General features: G+C 31.3%; 4 protein-coding genes across 9 annotated transcripts in view; 1 reads left to right on the top strand and 3 right to left on the bottom strand.

The window, feature by feature from the left end:
* Positions 1–7,195, bottom strand: part of rl (Mitogen-activated protein kinase rl) — a 36,422-nt gene extending 29,227 nt beyond the window's left edge. Inside the window, exon 1 of the mRNA XM_068773988.1 lies at positions 6,815–7,195. Coding sequence (XP_068630089.1) covers positions 6,815–6,942 — 128 coding nt within the window. The 5' untranslated portion in view covers positions 6,943–7,195. The remainder of the gene's footprint in view (positions 1–6,814) is intronic.
* A 443-nt stretch (positions 7,196–7,638) lies between these two features.
* On the top strand, positions 7,639–14,512 carry Orai (calcium release-activated calcium channel protein orai). Of its 5 annotated transcripts, none has more exons than XM_068773404.1 (4): positions 7,639–7,730; positions 8,346–8,434; positions 9,933–10,082; positions 12,818–14,512. In XM_068773404.1, the coding sequence occupies exons 3-4, from the start codon at positions 9,945–9,947 to the stop codon at positions 13,346–13,348; spliced, it is 669 nt and encodes a 222-aa protein (XP_068629505.1). In that variant the 5' UTR covers positions 7,639–7,730; positions 8,346–8,434; positions 9,933–9,944; the 3' UTR covers positions 13,349–14,512. The 5 variants fall into 5 exon arrangements, with proteins under 5 accessions (XP_068629505.1, XP_068629504.1, XP_068629507.1 ...); XM_068773403.1 differs by having other exon boundaries at positions 7,639–7,857; XM_068773406.1 differs by lacking the exon at positions 8,346–8,434.
* Positions 14,513–14,579: 67 nt separating this feature from the next.
* On the bottom strand, positions 14,580–16,288 carry LOC137930580 (MORN repeat-containing protein 3-like). The gene is made up of 5 exons (XM_068773875.1): positions 16,143–16,288; positions 15,974–16,037; positions 15,655–15,902; positions 15,222–15,409; positions 14,580–14,819 (listed from the first exon to the last, which is right to left on the bottom strand). The coding sequence occupies exons 1-5, from the start codon at positions 16,285–16,287 to the stop codon at positions 14,718–14,720; spliced, it is 747 nt and encodes a 248-aa protein (XP_068629976.1). The 5' UTR covers position 16,288; the 3' UTR covers positions 14,580–14,717.
* An 800-nt stretch (positions 16,289–17,088) lies between these two features.
* Positions 17,089–22,291, bottom strand: mRpS22 (mitochondrial ribosomal protein S22). 2 transcript variants are annotated; one of them, XM_068773804.1, is made up of 7 exons: positions 22,122–22,291; positions 21,822–22,051; positions 21,530–21,654; positions 20,358–20,415; positions 20,003–20,211; positions 18,767–18,947; positions 17,089–17,339 (listed from the first exon to the last, which is right to left on the bottom strand). In XM_068773804.1, the coding sequence occupies exons 1-7, from the start codon at positions 22,234–22,236 to the stop codon at positions 17,124–17,126; spliced, it is 1,134 nt and encodes a 377-aa protein (XP_068629905.1). In that variant the 5' UTR covers positions 22,237–22,291; the 3' UTR covers positions 17,089–17,123. The 2 variants fall into 2 exon arrangements, with proteins under 2 accessions (XP_068629905.1, XP_068629907.1); XM_068773806.1 differs by having other exon boundaries at positions 20,003–20,193.
* Between the last annotated feature and the right edge of the window lie 77 nt (positions 22,292–22,368).

The following is a 22,368-nucleotide window of genomic DNA, read 5'->3' as shown; positions in this document are numbered from 1 at the left end:
AGAAGGATTTGGAGATTTTCTTTATAAACTCTGAGTTAGCCTTATTAAAAAAACACAAGAGGTAAGTCGAGTGACCTCACTGGATATCCCGAAACTGACTGATCAGTTTTTGCGGAAAAAATTCCCGAAGCAAATTTATCGAAACTCCGTATGTGCAGTACAGATGAGCTTGTAGGTTCGGCAAAATGAAATCCTAATCATGCGTCGATAATACCCACTATTAAATTTCGCCGCCGGATCTTGAGCATTTTCGAAGTAAAAATGATCTGATCGTCTCATTCGTTGATAAGGTAAACCAAACAGTTACCCTGGGGTCAATGCAGTAGAGGTTTGCAGGTTCTTGGAGACTAGGAACAGCAGTTGTGCTTGTTGAAGTGTCTGTTTAATTGAATGAACCTCGTTGCTCGAATAAATGAGATTTACAGTGCGAAAACGCAACTTTTTGTCATTAATAAAATGCCAATATTATTTGACAATAAGTTTTATTATTTTATATTACGATATTTACATATTACTTTTTGAAATAATCCGATTTAAAAACATGTCTGCCACCCGTTATATAAATAAATTACATTTTTTACCAATACAACAGAATTTCATGGTTTATAAACCCTATAACGTTGTGGTCGCAACTTCAACCGACATCCGCCGGCAAATCGTATCCGCATCCCTATTATGTTCCAGGTATTAAAATTGCGGTTTCAAACTTTTTTGAAGTTTTTAAATTACATTATGGGTCTTTTTCCATACAACCTGTTCGCTTGTTTATAGCTGTAAAAGATTTAAAGGAGTGAATTTATAGCTCATTTGTCAGCAAAAAGCTATAAAACTTCTACACATATTCTCAATCAACCTGTATAGTTATCACTTTGAAAATTTTATTTTTTCTATTAGAATGCGACACGTCAATAACTTCCGGCAGTACAAAGTTTACAAGGATAAACAGTTAATAGTAATTAATTTTAATAACTATTAACAATAAATTGTTACAATATTTTCATTAGGCTAGTTATTATTTCAGAAACAAATGGTTTTTGGATAAGGTGTACCATATAATTGACATTCCATAATATATTAGTAGACAATATTCGTAAATAGTCAATAGCTGACAATTATTTCAATCCTTTAAAGCTTTTATACCTATTTTCACTCACCCTGTGTAATAGGACAGAACACGAGTGTACAGTGCTAGATATTTTTGCTTATGTATGACACTATATTTAAAAATAATTCCCGTCAATCTGATGAACATATCTATTCTGATTTGAAGTCCAAGTATCTTATGAAATTACTGCTAGTACGGCGAACCATCTTGTCTCAACATTTTTAACGATAACGATCCCTCGCACGGAAACTTGTTCCAAAAGAATAGAATGAACTACTAATTATAAGACCTCCTTGCATTTTTTCTGTCAATTATACTCTGTAACACCTTTCATTGCCTTTATATTTTTTACACCACATCACCATCATGGCATATAAGAGACGTCCACTACAAAGCGAAGGCTATCCAAAAGCTTTCCACAATGATCCTTGCGCTATTCGCACTAAGTTTATTTTACAACAAATAGCTAATTAAATTCATTGTGAAAAAAACTTCGAAAATAATAGAGTTATGAATACCGCTTAGTGACTATTATATAGTACTTAAATCGTCCCACCGTCCTCCTAATTAACTTACTACTACATAAGTACTTTAAGTAAATTAGGAGGACCTGCACAGCCTTGAAATCTTGGGCCAGCAAAAGATGGCTTCTTAGTAATCTCGTTAAGCCTACACAGGTTCGTGCTGATGATGATTTGAATCATAAACTTCAGCTTCTGTATCTAAAGATTTCTTGGGAGATGATAAAGTGAGACAAGCAATATCTGTATCACGGAGCGCCAAACCACTCTTTTCTATTGGTGAACTGATGCGTAAAATGCGACGGCTATGGGGGCGTCGAACGAAGAAATCTTCCAGAGTCAAGAGTGGTAAGTGAAGTGGTAATGTCAAAAATTATGTACTTTTATGTACTTGTTCCAGCGGTCTAGTTGGTTTTGTGTGGTACAATCTGGTTATTTTATAATTTAAAATGAGACTAAGGCGAAAGATGAGCTATAAGTTACAGCGCAATTAAAGCCCACAGTGCGCCGGTTAGCACTGACTGCGGATGTATTTGTTCCCGGTGCCCTACTGTTAAGCAATGAAGTGGAACATCGCAGGGGTTTTAGTACAAGATTTACAAAATGTGACAGTGACAATAAATGCTTTTTTTACGCTACATAAAATGTAGTAAGTTTGAATTACCGGATACACAAAGTGTACAAGATAATTTTCAATTCGCAAAAACTAGGCTTATGGATAAACCGCAAGTTTATTGCTTTAAACGTTAACATAGAATAATCTAACGAATAAATTTCATATCGAGGGTGTTAAGGGAGAAATCTAGATATAAATGTCAACGAGCAAGGCATGGCCCTATTACATATTCCTCGGATATTAAAATAGATGTTGCTGTAGGTATCGTCGTTGATTTATGCTTTAGCAATCATTTGTTAAAATAATCCGTAAAATATTTAGAATACTAAAAATATAAAATAATTATGGCTGTTATTTATCTAGCTTACCTTAAATAGATAGAAGTTTAGTTAGTTATTTTGTGTAGAGATTATTTTAAAGATCGTAATGTTTTTAAATCTCGTTATAAAAAGGAGGATACAAAAACAAGATAATATCACGAAGTATTCACTTATTAAGAGATAATGCGTCGATCCATCACTTGTATAAATATTTCACGGCACGACTCTGCATGAGCTTACGTCGTCCGAAGATGATCATTGTGCCCGGAGAGCAGGTACGTGATAAAAATTCAAAACGCGGTAAACGACAGCGCGGCGGTCGTCATAACCGCATCCAATATCCAAGTGAATATATTATATGTCTGTACGGGTACATAAATTGTCTTCCTGGCAACGAGAAATGGAATCTGTTTTTTTTTTTATAACGCAAACACGTAAAATTTGGTCACGCAGTTTTTATTGAAAATAGTCACCTATGTGACTCTATTTAATGTATAGAAGACATCTTACATCATCGTACATCGACTTAACCGCACGGACATCCATCGCGTTAGAGGAACGGTCGACTCGTCATGGTTGGTATTCCTCGGCTTGAGAGAAAGCGTCCATAATTGATAATGCATTGTAGTACACTTACTGATCAGTTTCCTCTGTACTTTTTCTTTTCAGCCAAAGGAGGCCCCCTGCAAGTCATAGGCCTCCCCCAAAAATAGCGACAATGACCGGTCTTACGCTGCCCGCATCCAGCAACCCCCGAGACTTTGATTATGTCGTCGATCTGACTCGTGATCGCCAATCGAGAACTTGAGAGCCAAAACAGCCATCGATTACTGTTCAGTCTAGACAGGCCTAAATCCTTTAGTAGTTACCCAATAGATTCAGGCGCTACTTTGCGGAAGTCCATCCTAAGCAAGAAAGGGAATAATAGAGTCAGACATACGGATAGACTCGGTGTTTGGCACTGGTCGATGCAACATTACTCCTGAGGATGCCCCGTGGAGGGGTGAAACACGTGTAGAGAGTACATTAACGGTGGAAGTTGTGTTTCGCATTGTTTACCGCACGCGCCTTTATCAGTGGGCTGGCAGACGGTGCACTTCATTGCACGACTACTGCTGCATAGCGGAAGTAGCTATTTATTAAAAAAAGAGATTTCGCTATAAATGCACTATAAATTTGTTTAGTAATTTCGTTCACGAAATTGTACTTCTTGTTCACCTTATTTGTATGGTATTAAAGTATATTTGGTTTATAAAACAATAATTCTATTAGTCAAGATTTAAGTTCCTCAAAACAGCAGTAAGTTCAGTCTTAACCCTTTCCTTACCGCAGTACGTTCCACCGAAGTGACGCTACTGAACCGGGCAGCGCGCCGCAAAGTGTGCACATGTTGCATGGCGGTTGACTGATGTTCGAATTTTCTCATTTAAGTGTTACATATTAGTAGTTATAATTAGTTAGGATAATTCTTAGTAATTTTTTTGGATGTGGTAAATCTTAAAACAGGGATCTACACATAAGTCCACATTACAATTTTTACGTTCATATTTAGATTACCGTTCTTTTGCCATTTACACTGCAAACAACGCACCTCATATTTCAATTTATTCCTACTAATTTAAAAATTGAAAGTAAAATGTCTGGGTCAACTTTAGTAGATTATAACTGCGGTGATACTTTTTTATCTTTAATTTTAGTTTCCAAATATATTCCTTATTTTCGAAGGATTGTTTTTCAGCAAAGGCGCATTCAATCATAATTAAAATTAAATCAATAACATGATTGTAACCTTAAAAGAATCAATTCAATAACAATGCAATATAAGGAACGGCAAATGAATGCCACCAAACGCGGCGCTGGCACCAACGGCGTGTAAAGTGGATGCCGTCTAACTTCAGCGCTGGTACACCTGGGGCATCCAGTGGAAGCCAGCCAACTCCAGCGCTGGTAACGAAAGGGTTAAAGACGTTACCATTGTATCATATATCATTCAAATAAAAATTATATTTTCAAAGCAAATTACTACGATAATATGTATTTACTAGGTTTAGGCATTTGATTTGATGATATCTAGTAGTGAAATATGGATATATGATTCACGTCATTTATGCAATCCGACCGTTACGCCAGTCATTCCATGTAATATTTAATTTGACGTCAATAAAAACTAAGTAATAACAGTTAGTATAACGTATTATTTGCGAGAGCGTAGTACATTTCTAAATAAAAGATATTATACAGCATGATTGGTTATATGTGTAAAAACTTTAAACTGTTGAATGTATAGAAAAAAATATACACGAAAAATTTTATAGCTACTTCCAATCAACCTGTATAAAATGATCACTCTGAAATACGATAGGCCAACAACTTGTGTAAATACAAACTCTACCACAGATAATACATATTATTATTATGTAGCCCAAATATTTAAAACACATTTTCTTACATATTAAGTTATTTATTATATATGAAACCATTAATTTTTGGATAGGGTATACCATTTTTCAATTGGCAGCAAATAAGCTATGCATTTATCCCTTTAAATCTTTTACACCTATTTCCAATCACTCTTTAAATATCCCATATTGCAACTTAAGATAGCCAGAGATTCTGTTATTTTTTCTGATAATTACCATTTGCTCATCATTAGAATATATAACACTGACATGGGGCAATATTTAATAAATGAACATTTTAAATTCATATCCCTTTCTTAAAAAGTTAATTCAGTCTAAAATTTAATTATAATTTATGGTGTACATTGTAATATGGTCTTTACAACCAAAGATATTATTCACATGCAAATTCATTTATTTAGAGGATTTAATGCCTTGAAAACATTCTGTGCCAGTCGGCCCAATTTCTATAACATATATTTACTGTAAAGTTACTTTTAGTCTGTGATAAACTACTAAAAGGAACTTTTTTTTAAATCTCTACTTGTACACAAGTAATAAGTGCAGTTTTGTATTACACTAACCTTATATTATTGATATAAAAGGACTTTCAATAACCTAACAATTTAACTTTAATGTGAAAGTGCAAATGAAAATCTAATCTTAGGTTCATGGCATGTTACAGGTATTGAATAATTTTTTTTATAATTTATGAGCAGCATTATGTATATATATACACACACACAATATATATATATATATATATATATATATATATATATATATACAATGTAAGAATATATACATATTTGTATGTAACTACCTGCTCAATGAATATATTTTTTAAATCATTATTATCATTTCCGGAGCAAGATGTCCATTGCTGGATGTAGACCTCCCCTAGAGATTTATGAAAACAACATTTCAGAACTTTTCATCAAAAAATACTTTGATTGTTAAAATAAAACGAGTTAAAATTAGACCATCAACATTTTGTTTATAAATGTTATTTCAAATTATTATTTAATAAGGATTATTATTTTAAATGGATGTTACATAACAACTGTTTTAAAACAAACAAGTTGTCCTATTTTTTCATAATAAATTTTTAAGACAAAAATCTATATCTTCTGTGCTCAAACTTAAGTACTAAAAATATCTCAGATATTTTAATTAAATTATAATGACTAAAACAAAATTTTATTGTTTTATCCTTATTATATGTTTACAAATATTATACCTAATATTAAAGTAATGTAACATAGGATATAAGGAAAATTCTCATAAATTAGGAGGAACTTCCTTAAATAAGAAATTTAAAGTTTTAAATACAATATAAAATATATATTACATGTATGAAAATTTAAATAGAAATTTTTCTAAACATAACTGGGACACACATGAATCATCACTTTGTTACAAGTTGATACATCATATAAAAACATTTACAAGAGTTATTTCAATGTCCTTAATTATTGAAAGCTAGTATTATATAAAATGATTAAACAATATTTAATTAATATGGTTGTTAAAAACTTAATAAAAACTTGTAAACTCTATATGTCAAATAAAATCACAACCATAATTAATCCAATATGTATAAGGTATGATACAATAACAGTTAAACTATTTTATTACAGTAACTTTTTAAACATCAAATTAAATTACATGTTACGTCAACACGAGGTAGAGTTTGAAGCACAACAAACGAACTCGAGCGCGGACTAAGTTTAATTTTTTTATAGAAATAAACTTTTAAGCACTTTTAAAGTACATGATTTGGGAACAAATTAGGAAATGACAATGACTGAAACTTTATTTTATTTGTACTTTATAAATACATTAATACTTACACAACCATCCCATAAGCACCTTCGCCAATGTACTGTAAGTTGGTATATCTGGGACCAACTTCGAAGACCTGGCCTCTCACAATCTCAGCATTGGGGTTGGTGCTGGCGGCACCTGCGGCCTCAGCCATTGCGACGCACTCGAATATGCAATAACCACTTAATCACAGTCTAAAGCAGACAAGTCACTCTGTCGTCGACTGCAGTGTTATAAATGAAACGAATCACATGAATCTTTATTCAGAAGTATCCAACACGAAACCCAAACAAACTCATGTACCCGACCTACATTATCCACAATCTTAGCGAGTCTACCACTTGTCACTCGCTTATCATTTCGCTTGCCGCACGCCCGACTATCGTGGACACTCCCGTGCGGACGCGACACCGTTACAAAAGTGAAGTGAGGGAGACGTTTCTATTCATGTCTCTGTCTATCACGTACCGCATTGTGCGGTAAAGACTACACATTAAATACTCTGATTAATATTTTATATATTTATTTATATTTTAACTAAAATTACTTTTGTCAAATATCTATGAATTTAAAATAAACTACTGTTTCATGGAACAATTTTTGAAAACACAATTTTATTGAAAATACTGGACCGATTGTTAAATGTTTAGAAAGAGCATAAATTCTAAATTATTAATAATAAGCTAAATATTCCTAAAAATACTAGAAAATATATCTAAATTAAATATTCACAGCTGTTAATTTATCAATTTTACATACCTGTTAAATTTTAACTCTGGTGTATATTGCACAAAAAAGCCCTGGCACTGACTGTTAAAAAAAATGTATGTCAAATTGATAATATCAAATGTCAAGCTAATGTATATGATGTGTCAAATAAAGTATTTTTTGTAATTAAATTTTTCAAACATTCGAGACGAATTTAGGGCCAGAAAAGAAAAGGTAGTTAATTTTTAAAAGCTTCTAAGCTAAACATAGTAGTGTATGGTTTTTTTTTCGTAAATTTAGTTATTCAAATCGGTGACCTCGTCGAACTCAACTTGAAGGACTGTCGTACAAATTTCTTTAGGTATGTCGGTTTGGTCAGCCAGTACAGTTGGAAATAATTATCATTGTGCGCATCCAGGCAGTCGCGACGGTCACTCAAATAACTGGTGCCCAAACTTGAATAAGGTACGAAAACTAACAGCACCGATCAGTGACCAACAGTTGTATTGCATACTCTAAACCGTTAAAAAGAGATTATTTAGAATTTTTGGCTAATTCTGCTAATTTTCTTCACCATTTTAATGTAGTTTTCTTATTATTTTATAATGTACTTTTACTCAGGTTGATTTCAAGCCATGTTTCTGCTTTTTTTACTTTTTTATTGATTTTGTAAGCAATTTTATTTTATTGTTATATTAAGGTCTTAAACAAAGCTTTAATTTTTTATTTGTGTATAGTAACCACAGCTTAGTTGTATATATAAAATGTTACCTTTATAGCATGAAGCACTAATTTTGTTGTTAATTTGATTTTTGTTATTATTTACATGCTAAATTTTTTTTTCTTTAGAGAATCTGTTGACAGTTCTTTTGCCATTTGTTGGTTGTGCTGCATTGAGGCTGGACACTGGTACAATTTTTTTTTTTTAATACTAAAATGTGAGTTAATATCAGAAATTTGAAATTGTTAATTTGGTTATGGAAGTGAGAATTCTGCATTAATAGCTTACTTGCTGTTGTGACAAAAATTAATTAGCCAGTTCCAACAATTAGGTTTATGTGGTAGATTCTGTGGAGATAAGTGTGCTTAACATCTTAAATATTTATGTTAATAGTTCTATTTATAAAAAAAAAAGATTAAAAAGAAATTGTTTAATTAATTGTATGTATATTTTTCAATGTCTCTGTGTATTTCATGGTTAATCATTATCATAAAATGTGAAGAAAAGGTACATTTATTTATTTATATAGCCTATTAATTTTTTTTGCCAAGAAACTAATTTCAATGTGATCTTACAAGGACCATTAACCTAAAATTATATTATGTGGCTAATCATTACACTATATTTATTTTGTCTAATCATTACCAAATTTTACCTACACAACATTTTCATAAAAGATATACATTAATTTTTGGTTTCTTAAAAAAAAATTCTTTGTACATGCGTCATAGAACATGTGTACTAATTGTAATCCAAAATCCTAACTTGTTAATCCAAAATCTTAATTTTTGTTACAAAATTGTAATTAATATTGTAAGTTTTTGTGTAACTTGTACATTGTTTCTATGTTTAAAATATCAAGAAAATTTTACATGTAGCTAATTCATTTTTCCATTTAATCTATTGTAGTAGAAACAGTGGTAATCAACTATTGTATGGCTTAATTTCAACAATAGAGAGTAAAAAAAATTTTTAATAGTATTAGATAAAGTTAGCCTTATGTTTTTATAAACAAGTCTCTAAGATAGATTTTAAATCAAAGACATTTTTATATTACATTGATTTTTAGCAATAAATATAGTAGTTTCGAGAATCAAGTTAGAGTTATATCCCATGATTTAGTTAGGTTTTTAAGCAAAATTTATTCTCATGTCAAACATTGAAGTTTTGTTTTTAAATTAATATAACATTTTTTAATATGCATATATGTGGTGTCCTATTAATCAAAGACAAACCGAAAATCAGGTGCAGGTAACCTAGGTAGTTCTACCTAGAAATTTATTATAATTAGATTTTTTCACCTTGTCTGTTATGTGTAGTAAACTTTTCAAGTTAAATGGTTTGACAAAAGTAAATATCACTTTTGTCATTTCAAAATTTGACTTACCGTGTAAATTTTGGCCTAGATTTATAGAAAGGATTCTTACAGAAAAGTGAAAATGAAAAAATATTTGATAAGAAACATTTTATAATCATAGAAATAAAAACATCACAGTTTGTAAAAATGATTTACTTTTATGAATGAATTTTATGAAGATCATCATCACCTACCCCTATCACCTGATTATGTTTAATTTTAATTTACTAACTAGCTACAGAATCATTCATAAAAGAATTATAATAAATGTGAATATGTTAACTGAAAATACTTTTTGTACATAATTTTTAAATTCCATTTTTGCAATAGTTAATGTAAATTTTTCAATTTATAACAGCACAAGTGCGTGATGTCAGGGGAAACACCGATTCAAAATGACGATGCGCTTCATACTCCTGCATATCTGTCCTGGAGGAAGCTTCAGCTCAGTCGGGCAAAACTCAAGGCTTCCAGTAAAACATCTGCTTTGCTGTCAGGATTTGCCATGGTAAGCATTATCATACTAGTTTATTGCTTTTGAAGTCACGGTTCTCTCTACTACATTGTTAAGATAACATTTACTGTATTTATCCCTTTTAGTGCCATACATATTTCACCAATATGCACTAAATATGCCAGTAAACAGTGCTTTTTTAGAGATCATTTACATGAACAAAAGAAATATTTTTGTTACAATATACTTTATACTATGATAATAGAAACACAGAAATTGAATACTTTATTTTTATTGCCTAAAACATTGCAGAATGTATGTGGAAAATTAACAAGATTTATTTACAAATGTGTTTTCCTATGCAAACACTACAGTCCTTTTTACATGTGGAGTTCACTTCTGTTCTTACTGCTGCATACGACACATCATTGTAGATTTCATCCTGGCAATTTTTCCAAGACAAAAGTCAAGTTTCAATGAAGTATGTGATTCAGCTTAATTCTTCTCATCAAGCCATTTTTCTCTAGTGCACTTACACTGGAAGTAAATTCCAGCCTTGTCATTTTCTTATTAATGGAATTATGCTGATAAATTATATGTTACTCTAATAGTAGCCAAAAGAATATTTTTTTAACTTAATTTTTAGAAACAATAGTCTCTATATATTTAATAATATCTCTATATACCAAACCTAGCCAATCCTGACCATATATTATAAATCTGAAACTTCTGCCGATTTGCCTTTTCATACTACAGTCCAAAGAAATTTTTAATTGGCCTTTGAAAAAAACCAGTAGTAATGTTGTAACAGTTGCGTTTTATTAAACTTGTATCTATACTAAAGAAATTAAGTATTTTAATATCAATGGATAACAGGTTGAGTGCCATACAGTTTTTATAAAGCTGATGGTATGCCATCATGTTTCAAGAAGGCTAGTAGAGAGGACCTTTTGATGTTGAATCGGTTCTATTAAGTATAATAAGTACAATTAAATTTCAAATACAAATTGCTACTTGACTGGCTATGAATATTTGAGGATCATAGACTGACATATGAAATATTTGTTGTATTCCAAACCCATTATATAATCATCAAAATGAATACATCACATCATCTACAGTTAGCAACCGCAAGCTTTTATGCTGACTTTGGCAATAAGAATGAGTGCATTTGGTCATGTAAAAACTGAATTAAATATCGTCTTATAAATTATCATATATTACTGAATATATTATAGAAATTAAAGGTGATGATGATAAACGATAATTGATGACACTTTGGTCATTATGTTAGTCCTTAGTGGTGATAGAGTATTAATAGAGGCCAATAGGTTTTTATTGGAAAAAATTATGAATTGAATTTTATTTGTTTCGCCTTTTGATAATAATAGTTAATTCTGCCCAATATAAATAGTGATAGTAACAATAATCCAATGTCACCTTGGATAAATCAGTGACAGTTGGTAACATTTGTCCACTGTAATGTTTAACCCTTTAAATGGTAACTAGTTTTCAAAGCTAAGGCCATTCATACTTATGTTTGCTTTAAGATAAAATTCTTTGTGAAATAAAATGTATTGAGTTTACAAAGGGTTATATGAATACGTTAAAATTAATTTCAACTAGAATTCTAATGAAATAGAGAAATTAAAAGCGAATTTAAATAACATATTTAACTTTTATGTTTATAAATGCTAAGAGATTTTTTATCAATAATAAATAGACATTTTCTAAATGTAATTGTTAGCAAGTTTCGTGTTTGAAAAAATAAATAATTCGTGTGTGAAAAAATAAATATGTGACCGACAGCCTGCCTATGATCTCATGTGATATAAGAGAAGGTGCCACATGTTCTTTGCCTGCTTGATGCCCATGGTATATTGGGGGGGGGGGGCTAACTTATAGATGGCGAGTCACATCTCATCAGTCATCTCTTTAAAGGATTATATTACATATTGTAGCTCATGACAAATTTTAGCGAATATACTTATCATTTTTCTCTAAACTATATATACATATATATATATATATATATATATATATATATATATATATATATATATATATATATATATATATATATATATATATATATATATATATATATGTGTGTGTGTGTGTGTGTGTGTATATATATATATACACATATATATTAATGTGTTTCTGTCCGTCATACTTGCGTGCATGGCAGAAAAATATCTCTATTATTCGTCCGAAGTTAATAAAGACAAAAGAAAAAAGACGGATTTACCTTTGTCTTTTTTCTTTCGTCTTTATTAACTCAATTTTACTTACCGCAGGCTGCTTAAATAAGAAATCAATCCCTGATAAGTATAATCATTTTTTTAATTATTTTAATTTATTGTCATAACCTCATAGAGCAAACTCAGTGACCCCTTTAAAAGTTAACCTTTAAACAAGTTAATTATATTAGTTAGTCCTATCTTAGAATGAGCTTACAGTATCACTTAAAATACTGCAAACTGAGTGTAAATGTTCGTGTAATTTTATGTAGTGATTATAGTATGGTGTCAGACCTGCAATGTAATGTGGGAACATTATTACAAGAAAACTGTTTTAAAACTTTCAGGAAGTAGGAGTCAAAAATTACTTCCCAATGTTGACTTTAATGCTACCGAAACTATATCTCGCCTTAAGTATGCACGCGGCGAGACAGGGGAGTATCGGCTGTTTCAATCAGTTATCCGCCAATGCTGAAACTTTTTTTTCCCTTAACACCCGTTTCTTTAACGCGGTACAACTTTAATATTATTATGATTTGTTCACAGGTAGCAATGGTTGAGGTACAACTGAATCCTCCGAGCGACACGAGAGTTCCTTCAGCTATGTTGGTCGCATTCACAGTATGCACAACGTTACTGGTGGCGGTGCATATGCTGGCACTGATGATCAGCACGTGCATTCTACCTAACATCGAGGCGATCGGCAACCTTCACAGCATATCACTGGTCCACGAGTCGCCACACGAACGGCTGCATTGGTACATCGAGGTCGCCTGGGCCTTCTCCACTTTATTAGGACTCATTTTGTTCCTCGTCGAAATCGCGATACTCTGCTGGGTGAAGTTCTATGACCTGAGCGAGACTGCCGCCTGGTCCGCATGTGTCGTACTTATTCCAGTTATGATAGTCTTCCTTGCCTTCGCTATACACTTTTATATGTCTTTAGCTACTCATAAATACGAAGTGACAGTAACAGGGATCAAGGAACTGGAGTTGCTCAAGGAACAAATCGAAATGGGTGATCATGACGGACGTATGAATAATCTAACGCTGTTAGATCAAAGTAGGGTCGTCTGATAGGACAAATTATATGTAGTGTTTCGGATTGTTATCTGTATTAGTTTTACGCTCTTGTATACAAATGTTACGATCCTATCGATAGCTAATCATTGTTCCGTAAATTGTTCGCGTGGTTGTTGAAACAATGAAATAATAACCGAAACGTGCAGCTCCATAAGAGCCAATTAACGGCCACTTATGTCATGCTGCTAAATTGTATTATAAACATTTTATATGGGACTGTATAACTTTTTTATACACATTATATTTGACTGTGTTACTACTGTCCACTTCTAAACTATATTTGGCTTGCGATGCGAATCTCCTCAAGTTAATTAGTAACATAAACTCTATAGAGTCTTAACTGTTTCGTATACATTGCTTTTTATCGATAGTTTTCATATAATTTTGCTATTATTATTTTCAATTAATTTTTTTTACGTATTTTTCTCTCTATATGTCAACCATTACAATTTTTTATTTACTTTAGTTCATATTATTAGTATATAACATTTTATTTTCGGAAAAATATCTAATTATGGAATTCGAGCGAGATTAACTTGGACTGTACTTAATTTGTCCTAAACTTGGCTATGACGTACATGCTGACGTAGGCCGTTCAAGCATGTTAGCACAGTAACGTAATGTAAACCCAACTCGCCAAAGTACTTAATACTTTTGTCAAATGTAACGCGTGTGTATTACAAGGTAACTGATAACTTTGCAACCTTTGAAAATTACTTATGTTATTTTAAATATTTGTAAATGAAATAAAATTTTATAACCTCAAATGTTTAATATATCTTACAATATGAAAATAAAATAATTGGCGTGAATGAATTTTTATAACCATTGCTCAAGTTTGTAAAGAAAATATAAAATTCGGAACAACAGACGAACAATTCAGATTTATTGGATTTTTATTGCGTGTATGCACATTCTCAAAACTATTTCCAATGAGTTTATATTATATAGTAACGGAAGTATAGAGCTAATAAACGGAAGCGATATGTTTTTTTTAGAAACATTGCACTATTTCCTGATATATTGCATTATTTTTGGTGAACCATATATTTTATTTAAAGCTTAATTTCACTATATTTTTGGTAACTTGTTGAACATTAGTGAAGATTCAAAAATTTTAAATAGGCTTCGATTCTTTCAGAAGTATCTGCATACATTACATATATAATAAACTACATGACTTAAAGAAATATGAGTTACTTGAATAAAGTTAATTACTCTGTGATATTATTAATGACAATGTTACTAACTCTGTCAATACCCTATTATTTATTAGATTAAGGTTTTATTATCTGTAGAAAGTAACAAATTTACAATATAGTTTTAACCGATCTGACATAATGGTAATAAAGCGATAACAAATTTAACCAATGCAGTGTTTTAATTTACTATCAATGTCGCCAAGTGTAAGCGAAAGCCAGAGTTCGCTTTCTTCGAGTAGCATTATAGAATCTTGAAGAGTTTCCTGGAATTACAAAAACACCGTTTTTATTGATAATATAAAGATCACGTAATAATAAAGACATGATCGCCCGATATTAAGCTCGCGATCTTAAATCTAACCAAAAAAATCTGAAAAACTAGACGTTAGACGCCATGGCTTCCCCAAAGATCGCCACTTGACCGCCTCTATCCAGCTACTTTCCGCGTTCTTGGCTATGTCATCAGTTCATCTAGCGGGGGTTCTACCGACGCCGCATCTACGCCCTCAAAGTCGCCACTAGAGAACCAATCGGCCACAAAAGCCTTCGATGTGCCCACTACCACTTCAGACATTGTTTGACCTACGCCGGTGAATTTTGTTCTTATGAAGATCTAGTTTTCAGATAAAATTTAATTAATTAATGATAATAAAATATACACATACCGGAGGAATCGGATACTGTGTCGGTAGGTTACAGAATTGTCGTACATTAATATCTAACATCTTGGACTTAACACAGATGTTATCCAGCCAACAACCTTCTTGCATTTGGCCCGTACTCATGTGGTAGAATCGACCCAGTCCATTCTTTTTATCACTATCCCAATGCCCTTCATAACGATTACCATTCGCTAAAAATATTTAAAAGTAACAATTTAAATTTTTCATTGGGACAAGATCGGTCATCGTGGCGATCTTTGGAGAAGGAGGTCCTTGCAGTGGGGTGACAGGAAGATGAACAATTGAAAAAAAAATGACCAATTTATTTACTACTTTATTTATTTATTTTAAACATTTTTATGCCTGTAGTTTATATGTTGAAATCTACAACTAAAATTTAATAACAAATAAAAATTGCAACGATTAAAGTAGGTACCTTGTACAAACATTCCTAATCCGTCTTTTTTGTTCAATCGCCAGTATCCAACGTAGAGTGTGCCATCATTATACCACATCTTTCCAAATCCATTACGATAACCTCTTTTCCAATAACCAAAGTAAATATCACCATTTTCGTAATACCACCAACCGACACCTTCAGGTTTACCTTTAATCCATTCACCACGATATTGCATATAAAAAGTACGATTTGGAAGTCGATAACTTAATGTTCCGTAACCATGTCTAAGTATAAGAAAAAAAAAATTTAAACTTCAAAAATAATTTTCCTTTTAAATTTGAAAAATATTTATTACCTGTATCCATTGTACCAATCGCCCTCGTATAATTTGCCACCGATAGTCAAAAATAACCCTTTACCTGTAAATTAGTGTGACTTAAACTTTACTCATATACCCAATTATCCTGTATAATAATATTTTAACCAAGTACAACTCGATAAAAAGTAACTTCCTTGAAACTCACCATGTTTTAGATCATTTTTCCAGTCGCCCACGAATTTGTCAAAACGCGATGTAAATATAGAGTGATGCAAGTGGTTTTTAATTGCTTTTTTATCCGACACAGTTGATAATGGAGTAAAATTTCTAGGTTTACGATAAAAAGGCATTTGTATAAATTTATAAAAATAGTTGTTAAAACGTCACTGTTGCATTTTGCTTTTAATAAAGTTGACAGAAAGCTTATTTACAATTACTTGCATTCGGCCAGACGATTTTTTTTTAAATAAAGTCTTAATAACCTAGAAGTCGATATAATTTTTTTAATTCATTATTATTTCTTCTTTGCCTTCGTAAAGCTTGCGGTTTTTTTGAAATGGCAGAAGTCTATCCGTTACATTATTTTATAAGGATTATAACCAATAACTTTTTTCATTTAGTTGCACATCTTTAATAAATAAATTTCCGTAACGAGGACTACAACTTTACTTATTATCATATTTTGTACTAAATAAATATTGATTTGAAATTATTATTTTCCTTAATGTACCGCTAAACATGTGAGACATCATATACAGGTTTGAAATTAATCATAAAACTAATGCCTATTGTTTTTATTGTATATGAAATAGATGCGTCAGTCAAATTTTTAATGTCATTTTCTCCATTAAAGTCATTATGGATGTACACTGTTTTAAACCAGAGTAATGTAGTAATTATTATTTATTTATTTACACTTTATTGTACAGCCAAAAGTCATTAGTCGTTATAAAATGCATCAGAAATGATATTTTGTATTAAATGGCTAATGTTGTGTGGCTTTAAAATTAAAATGAAACAAACGCCTAATTTTGTTTATTTTGTAAAAGTAAGCCATACATATTTTATTAATTTAAGAAATAATTGAAATAAAATGTTCACTGAAAGATAACAGATTGATATTTAATAATCATTTTAATAAAACACTAATACTTAGCTAATAATTTAATACATAACTATATAGATTTTAAACATTGCCATGAGCTTTTCGTAAGCCACGGCTAAGCTCTACCAACTGTTGATAATCTTCTTTAAAGCCTTGAAGTGCAAGTTCTTGTTGACTCTTCATAGTAGAGTTGTTGGCAATGTACTTTATAATACAATCTACACATTTGTTGTCAAGCTCTATATCTTCTTCAGACAATGTTTCAGGTTTTGTCAGCTGCACTGGTCTGGGAAGAATCTGAAATAATTATTTCATACTTAGCCTCTCTTTCTTAGTATAAAAATTTAATAATTCCGAATTCCCAGAATGTGTTTTTTACAAAAATGTTAAAATTATTATAAATAATAATTTTAACATTTTTGTGTTTAATAATGAAGTATTCATCTTTTTATTTGAATAATGTAGGTTACATATTTTTCTTTTTACATATATAAACAATTTACTATTTATATTTTACTTAATCTAAGTATTCAGAAATAAAATGATAATAACAATCCTTGTTATAATAGAGATTACATATATCCACTGGTTATTAAGTAAATTACACAAACATTCTTTATTATTTTAAAACATTTAATGGTACTAGCTAAAATGTAATCCTGTGATTGATTATTAAGGATTAGGATTAGTGACCTTTACCAAAGATTGAAGTGTTGGCTTGTTATATAAAATACTTTTGTATCAAAATTTTCACAGAAAACAAATAACTATTCCAATGACTAAATTTGCTTGTGTATAGATAGTGTCTTCGAAAATAGTTCCCAGGGGTATATTATTCTATAAGTAATCTAGCGGCAGGTTGAAATGGTGAGCAATATAGCATGCAAAACAGATTGCCACTTGGATCCTTAGGTTGGAGTGGAGACCACAGACCAGCAAGCTTAACATGGGGCACCACTTACAAGATGGACAAATGAATAAAAAACTGGACAGACAACCTGGTTAAGACTTGGATGCCTGCTGCCTCCATTAAGTCAACTAATTGAATTCTTCTCCAAATTTAATTAATATCTACAATATTCCTCTAGGCAGTGGCGTAGCTATGGTATTTGGGGCCTGGGGCAGATTGGGGCTGGGTGCCCCCCCCCTCCCCCCCTAAACAGTCTAAATAATTTCAAAAAATAATAATAATAAAATTTATTGGAAAAATTTAAAAACGAACATTCCTCGCTTTTTGGCCTGCAAAGTCATTAATAACATTTTCAAAATCAATAGTGTCGACTAGTTTGAAACACAGATATGTGTTTTTGTGATTTAGGGCCCTTTTAAAAAAGACTTTATGTGTTTTGCGAATGAAAGGCTTAAACACTGTGTATATTATAATTTGTAACCATTTACTTTTTTTTATAATCATATTATTTAACAACTTTTTTAGCAAAAAAATAGTATAATTCGATATTCTTTTTATGTTATTTACTTTAAATTATGGTTTTCTTTTAACATTTCATTATTCATCATTCAAAAAAAAACAATTCAAAAAAATTATTTTCAACTTTGGTGCCCCCCCTGCTTGTGGTGCCTGGTGCGGCCGCCCCGCTCGCCACCCCCTAGCTACGCCACTGTCTCTAGGTATAGATAAATTTGATTATTTTTACCTCTTGTTAAATTACACCACATTTTTAATTCAACTGTCTTACACAAGTATAGTATCGTTAAATACTTACTTGAGGAATCAATGCATCAGTCTCATTGGCAAAAGCAATATCCTCATGAATAGTATGTCTTAAACCAATTAAAAGAACTGCTTCTCTGACCACACCAGACTGTAATAGTTCAAGCATAAGATTGTCCATTGATTGATGCCATGTGAGATAGAATACCAGTGGACCAAAATGCCTTGTTGATCTGAAGAATAAATATTAACTATCATTATGTAAAAAGCTGTAGCAGCCTTATTATAGTAGACTTAAATTTGCAATCATATGTCCAGGGGTTTAATTCATGGAATACAATCCTATACATATCTCACTTTGTTTATTAATTATTACATTGCCACTGCTCACAGAACAAGTTTCAAAAGGATGGGTAGCAGTGTCCTCATTGTACTATAATACCATACTGCGATCGCTAACACGCCTGCCAAATGTGGCGATTGGGGTATTTCCCCCATAGGGCGTTAGGTAGGTTTATTTTTTCAATATAATTTTACACTTTTGGTAGAACATTTTTAGATGGGTGAATAATTCAAACATAAATTTTTAACAATCATATTGTATCATATAATAGAAATATATATGTAGTATATTATTTTCTCTTTGAGTGTATCAGTTACAACACATTTTCAGTACAATACAACTTATATAAGGCTGTGTTTAATATAAGTACTTGTTTGCAACACAAGCCTTATTATTTTAGTTGTATATGATATAATCAATCACAGAGATGTAATGCACATTGATGTGTTAAGTTCTCTCATGTTTTCTTATATAAGTATTTGTAAGCAGTGTCAAATTAAACTAATAATCTTCAATAGTAAGCCAGAGAATGTAACTTATAAGTCATCATCATTAGCCAATAGACCACTGCATGGCCTCCCCCAAAGAATGCCCTGGTCAGTCTTGTACTGCATCCATAAATCAAAGTCAAGGCCAATTCTGGTAATGGTGCAAGTAGTAGCTAACATCAAATAATTATTTAAGTTTCAATAAGTTTGATTAAGACCAGATGTCTAAACATTTTCAAGTACATTGTTAAGCAAATAGGTTTTCACAATTAGGTCACGTTATTTCGAATTTAGTCGATTCTTGGTTGCAAAAAATTATACAACATACATTTTTTAACAATTTTTTTGGATTAGCCACTACTTTCCCAATTATCATATTGATAACTGTCAGTAATGACTGATCAGTATGATATTAATATCCTTTATATTGACTGCAATAATGAAATAAATTAATTACCTTAAAAGGTTAAAATTAGTTTTTAAATCCACATGCTGGTAAGTAATACTTGTTATTTTCTGATATGAGGGCTCATCGGGTTCATATTGTATACATGCTCGATCAAGAACATATTCATATTTTTCAGATTCTAACAAACTATAGAATTTTTCTTCATCAGCAAACATCAATGGTTCTCTTACTTTGCGTCCCTGAATTGGAAAGTATATCTGGAAAAATTGTCTTATTTTTCACCTCAGCACAAATGTTACTAATATACCCATAGATTTCCTTTATGCATTTAGTATAATGTTGTAAAAAGTATCAAATTAAAGACTTGATATTACTATATTATTATACTCAAGATTTTACAGACCTGGTTTAACCGTTTTCTCACATCATGATCACTGCATTGGAGTGTACCATCAGGGTCCCTGAAAAAGTTAAGACAATCATTTTAATTTATTTCACTACCAAACAGACTTAGTGTTATTATTATTACAATAGTAAAAGATATTGACTTGCAACAAACTAAGATAAAATAATAAAAATATGTATTTCAGAGTGATCGCTTCATTTATTGATTTAATGTCTTAATAAAATCAATATTAACACTTTACAGATTGGCCATTGATTAAACAACATTTTGTTCTCAGTACATACAAGTTCATTATTTGATTTTTGCTCCACAGTGCTTACTGACCAGTGGACGACTTATTGACATTTTAATCTTGACGCATACTGACTGGTCGTTGATTATTCGACTTTTGCTCCACAGTGCTTACCAACCGGTTGTTGATTAATCATCTTTTAATCTTTCCATTTGATTTGGTTAGGCTACACTGACAAAAAGCAAGCAGCAAACATTTCACATTCTTTATTCTGATAGTCGGTACTTTTCTCAAAGCTTTTAAAAGTTAATAAAAAGGATAGTGTCAGTGACTTTTATCTCGACAACCTGTCAGATTGTCTTGACTGCCATATAGGAAGTAGTACTGATGACGAATACTAAACAACTTCTTGTATCAACAAATATATGGATTATGGTATATTTTATGTAAATAATACACTGGAAATGATTGTAATAGGTAAAATAAGTATTGTTTAACACTAATTTAATTAAAGTAAATGATTTTATTAAATTAGGTTATTCTTCAATACCACAAATTGTTAAAATTTTACCAAAGCTTGAGAAAAGTGCAAAAATTCCCGAACAACACACCCGACAATCTGCAGCTGAATGGGTGGTGAAAAGGGCATAGAATGTTTGAACCTCTACCAGTTGGTAAAGTGTTAATACATTGATGACCAGCAATTTTGTTGAAAAATTAGTAAGTGTCAAATATGCACCGTGACCAACAATTGCACTGTATGGTCACCAAGAGATAACAACAGATATGCAAAAAAAACGCATCACCAGTTTCCTCATGGCCAGTCAGCAACGTTCAGCCTTAAAAACATGAGGTAAGTTGTGACTGGTCTATAATGTGTTAATTGATTGAATGAATGTAATATCTAATAGTAATGATTATAAATTCAAGTACTAACCTTTCCACTATAAGTCTGTGTTCATTTGGAACACCAAATGTAATATCAGTAAATAAATATTTAGATGTATCATATCCGACTAAGGCTGGATCTTTAGATAAAACTTCATCTATTGCCTGATGGACCTAAAAACAATAAAATAAACATTTTATGGTATTAATCCATCATATTTTTTATTAAAAGTATGAAGTATGTATACAGGATTTATTTTCTAATATGCGGCCCTGAAACATTCTAACAATGTAAGATCAATGTCTAGTATTTTAACAAACTAATTACAAGTTTGTTGTACCTTAACAACTGGAGGCATTTGTAACAATTTTACAGCAGTTTGATTTGCTTTAATTTTTTCGGCATCCAGCTCCTCGTTGGTCAAAAATTTATATTTTGGAGTTCTAAGTACTGAAAGGTTACTATTCGTTCGCTTCCGGAAAACTTTTGCAAAATCTGGTCGTGTGAGGCGTTTTAAAAGTGCCTGAACACCTGAACTGAAGAATTTGGGACCTGGGTCTTGTTCTCCATCTAAAAACTCACAATTTTTATGTTATAGTGTGTATTCAATATAAATTTGATTATTTTTTTTGATACTCACCATATAAAGATGGAACAATACTTAATTTTCGACTAGAGATAGCGAGAACTAGAAAATTATTGTAATTTTTAATTACAGTTGTAGTATTTTTATGCACTAATTTAAATAGTGACATGTTTTGTTTTAAAATTTAACCTAAATCTATTTATTGAATTCCGATCAGAGTTGAAGTTTGCTATTATGGGTTGTCGTATTTTCGACCCGACGTAAGTCTAATACATTAAAATTCACAGAGCTATTATTTTAA

This window comes from Battus philenor, unplaced genomic scaffold, assembly GCF_028537555.1.
Source record: "Battus philenor isolate CCGP_79_NKW_IND1 unplaced genomic scaffold, ilBatPhil1.0.hap1 SCAF_6, whole genome shotgun sequence".
In the NCBI taxonomy this organism is placed as follows: Eukaryota; Metazoa; Arthropoda; class Insecta; order Lepidoptera; family Papilionidae; genus Battus; species Battus philenor.
The sequence above is the reverse complement of the archived record's forward strand: the minus strand, read 5'-3'. Positions and strand labels throughout refer to the sequence as shown.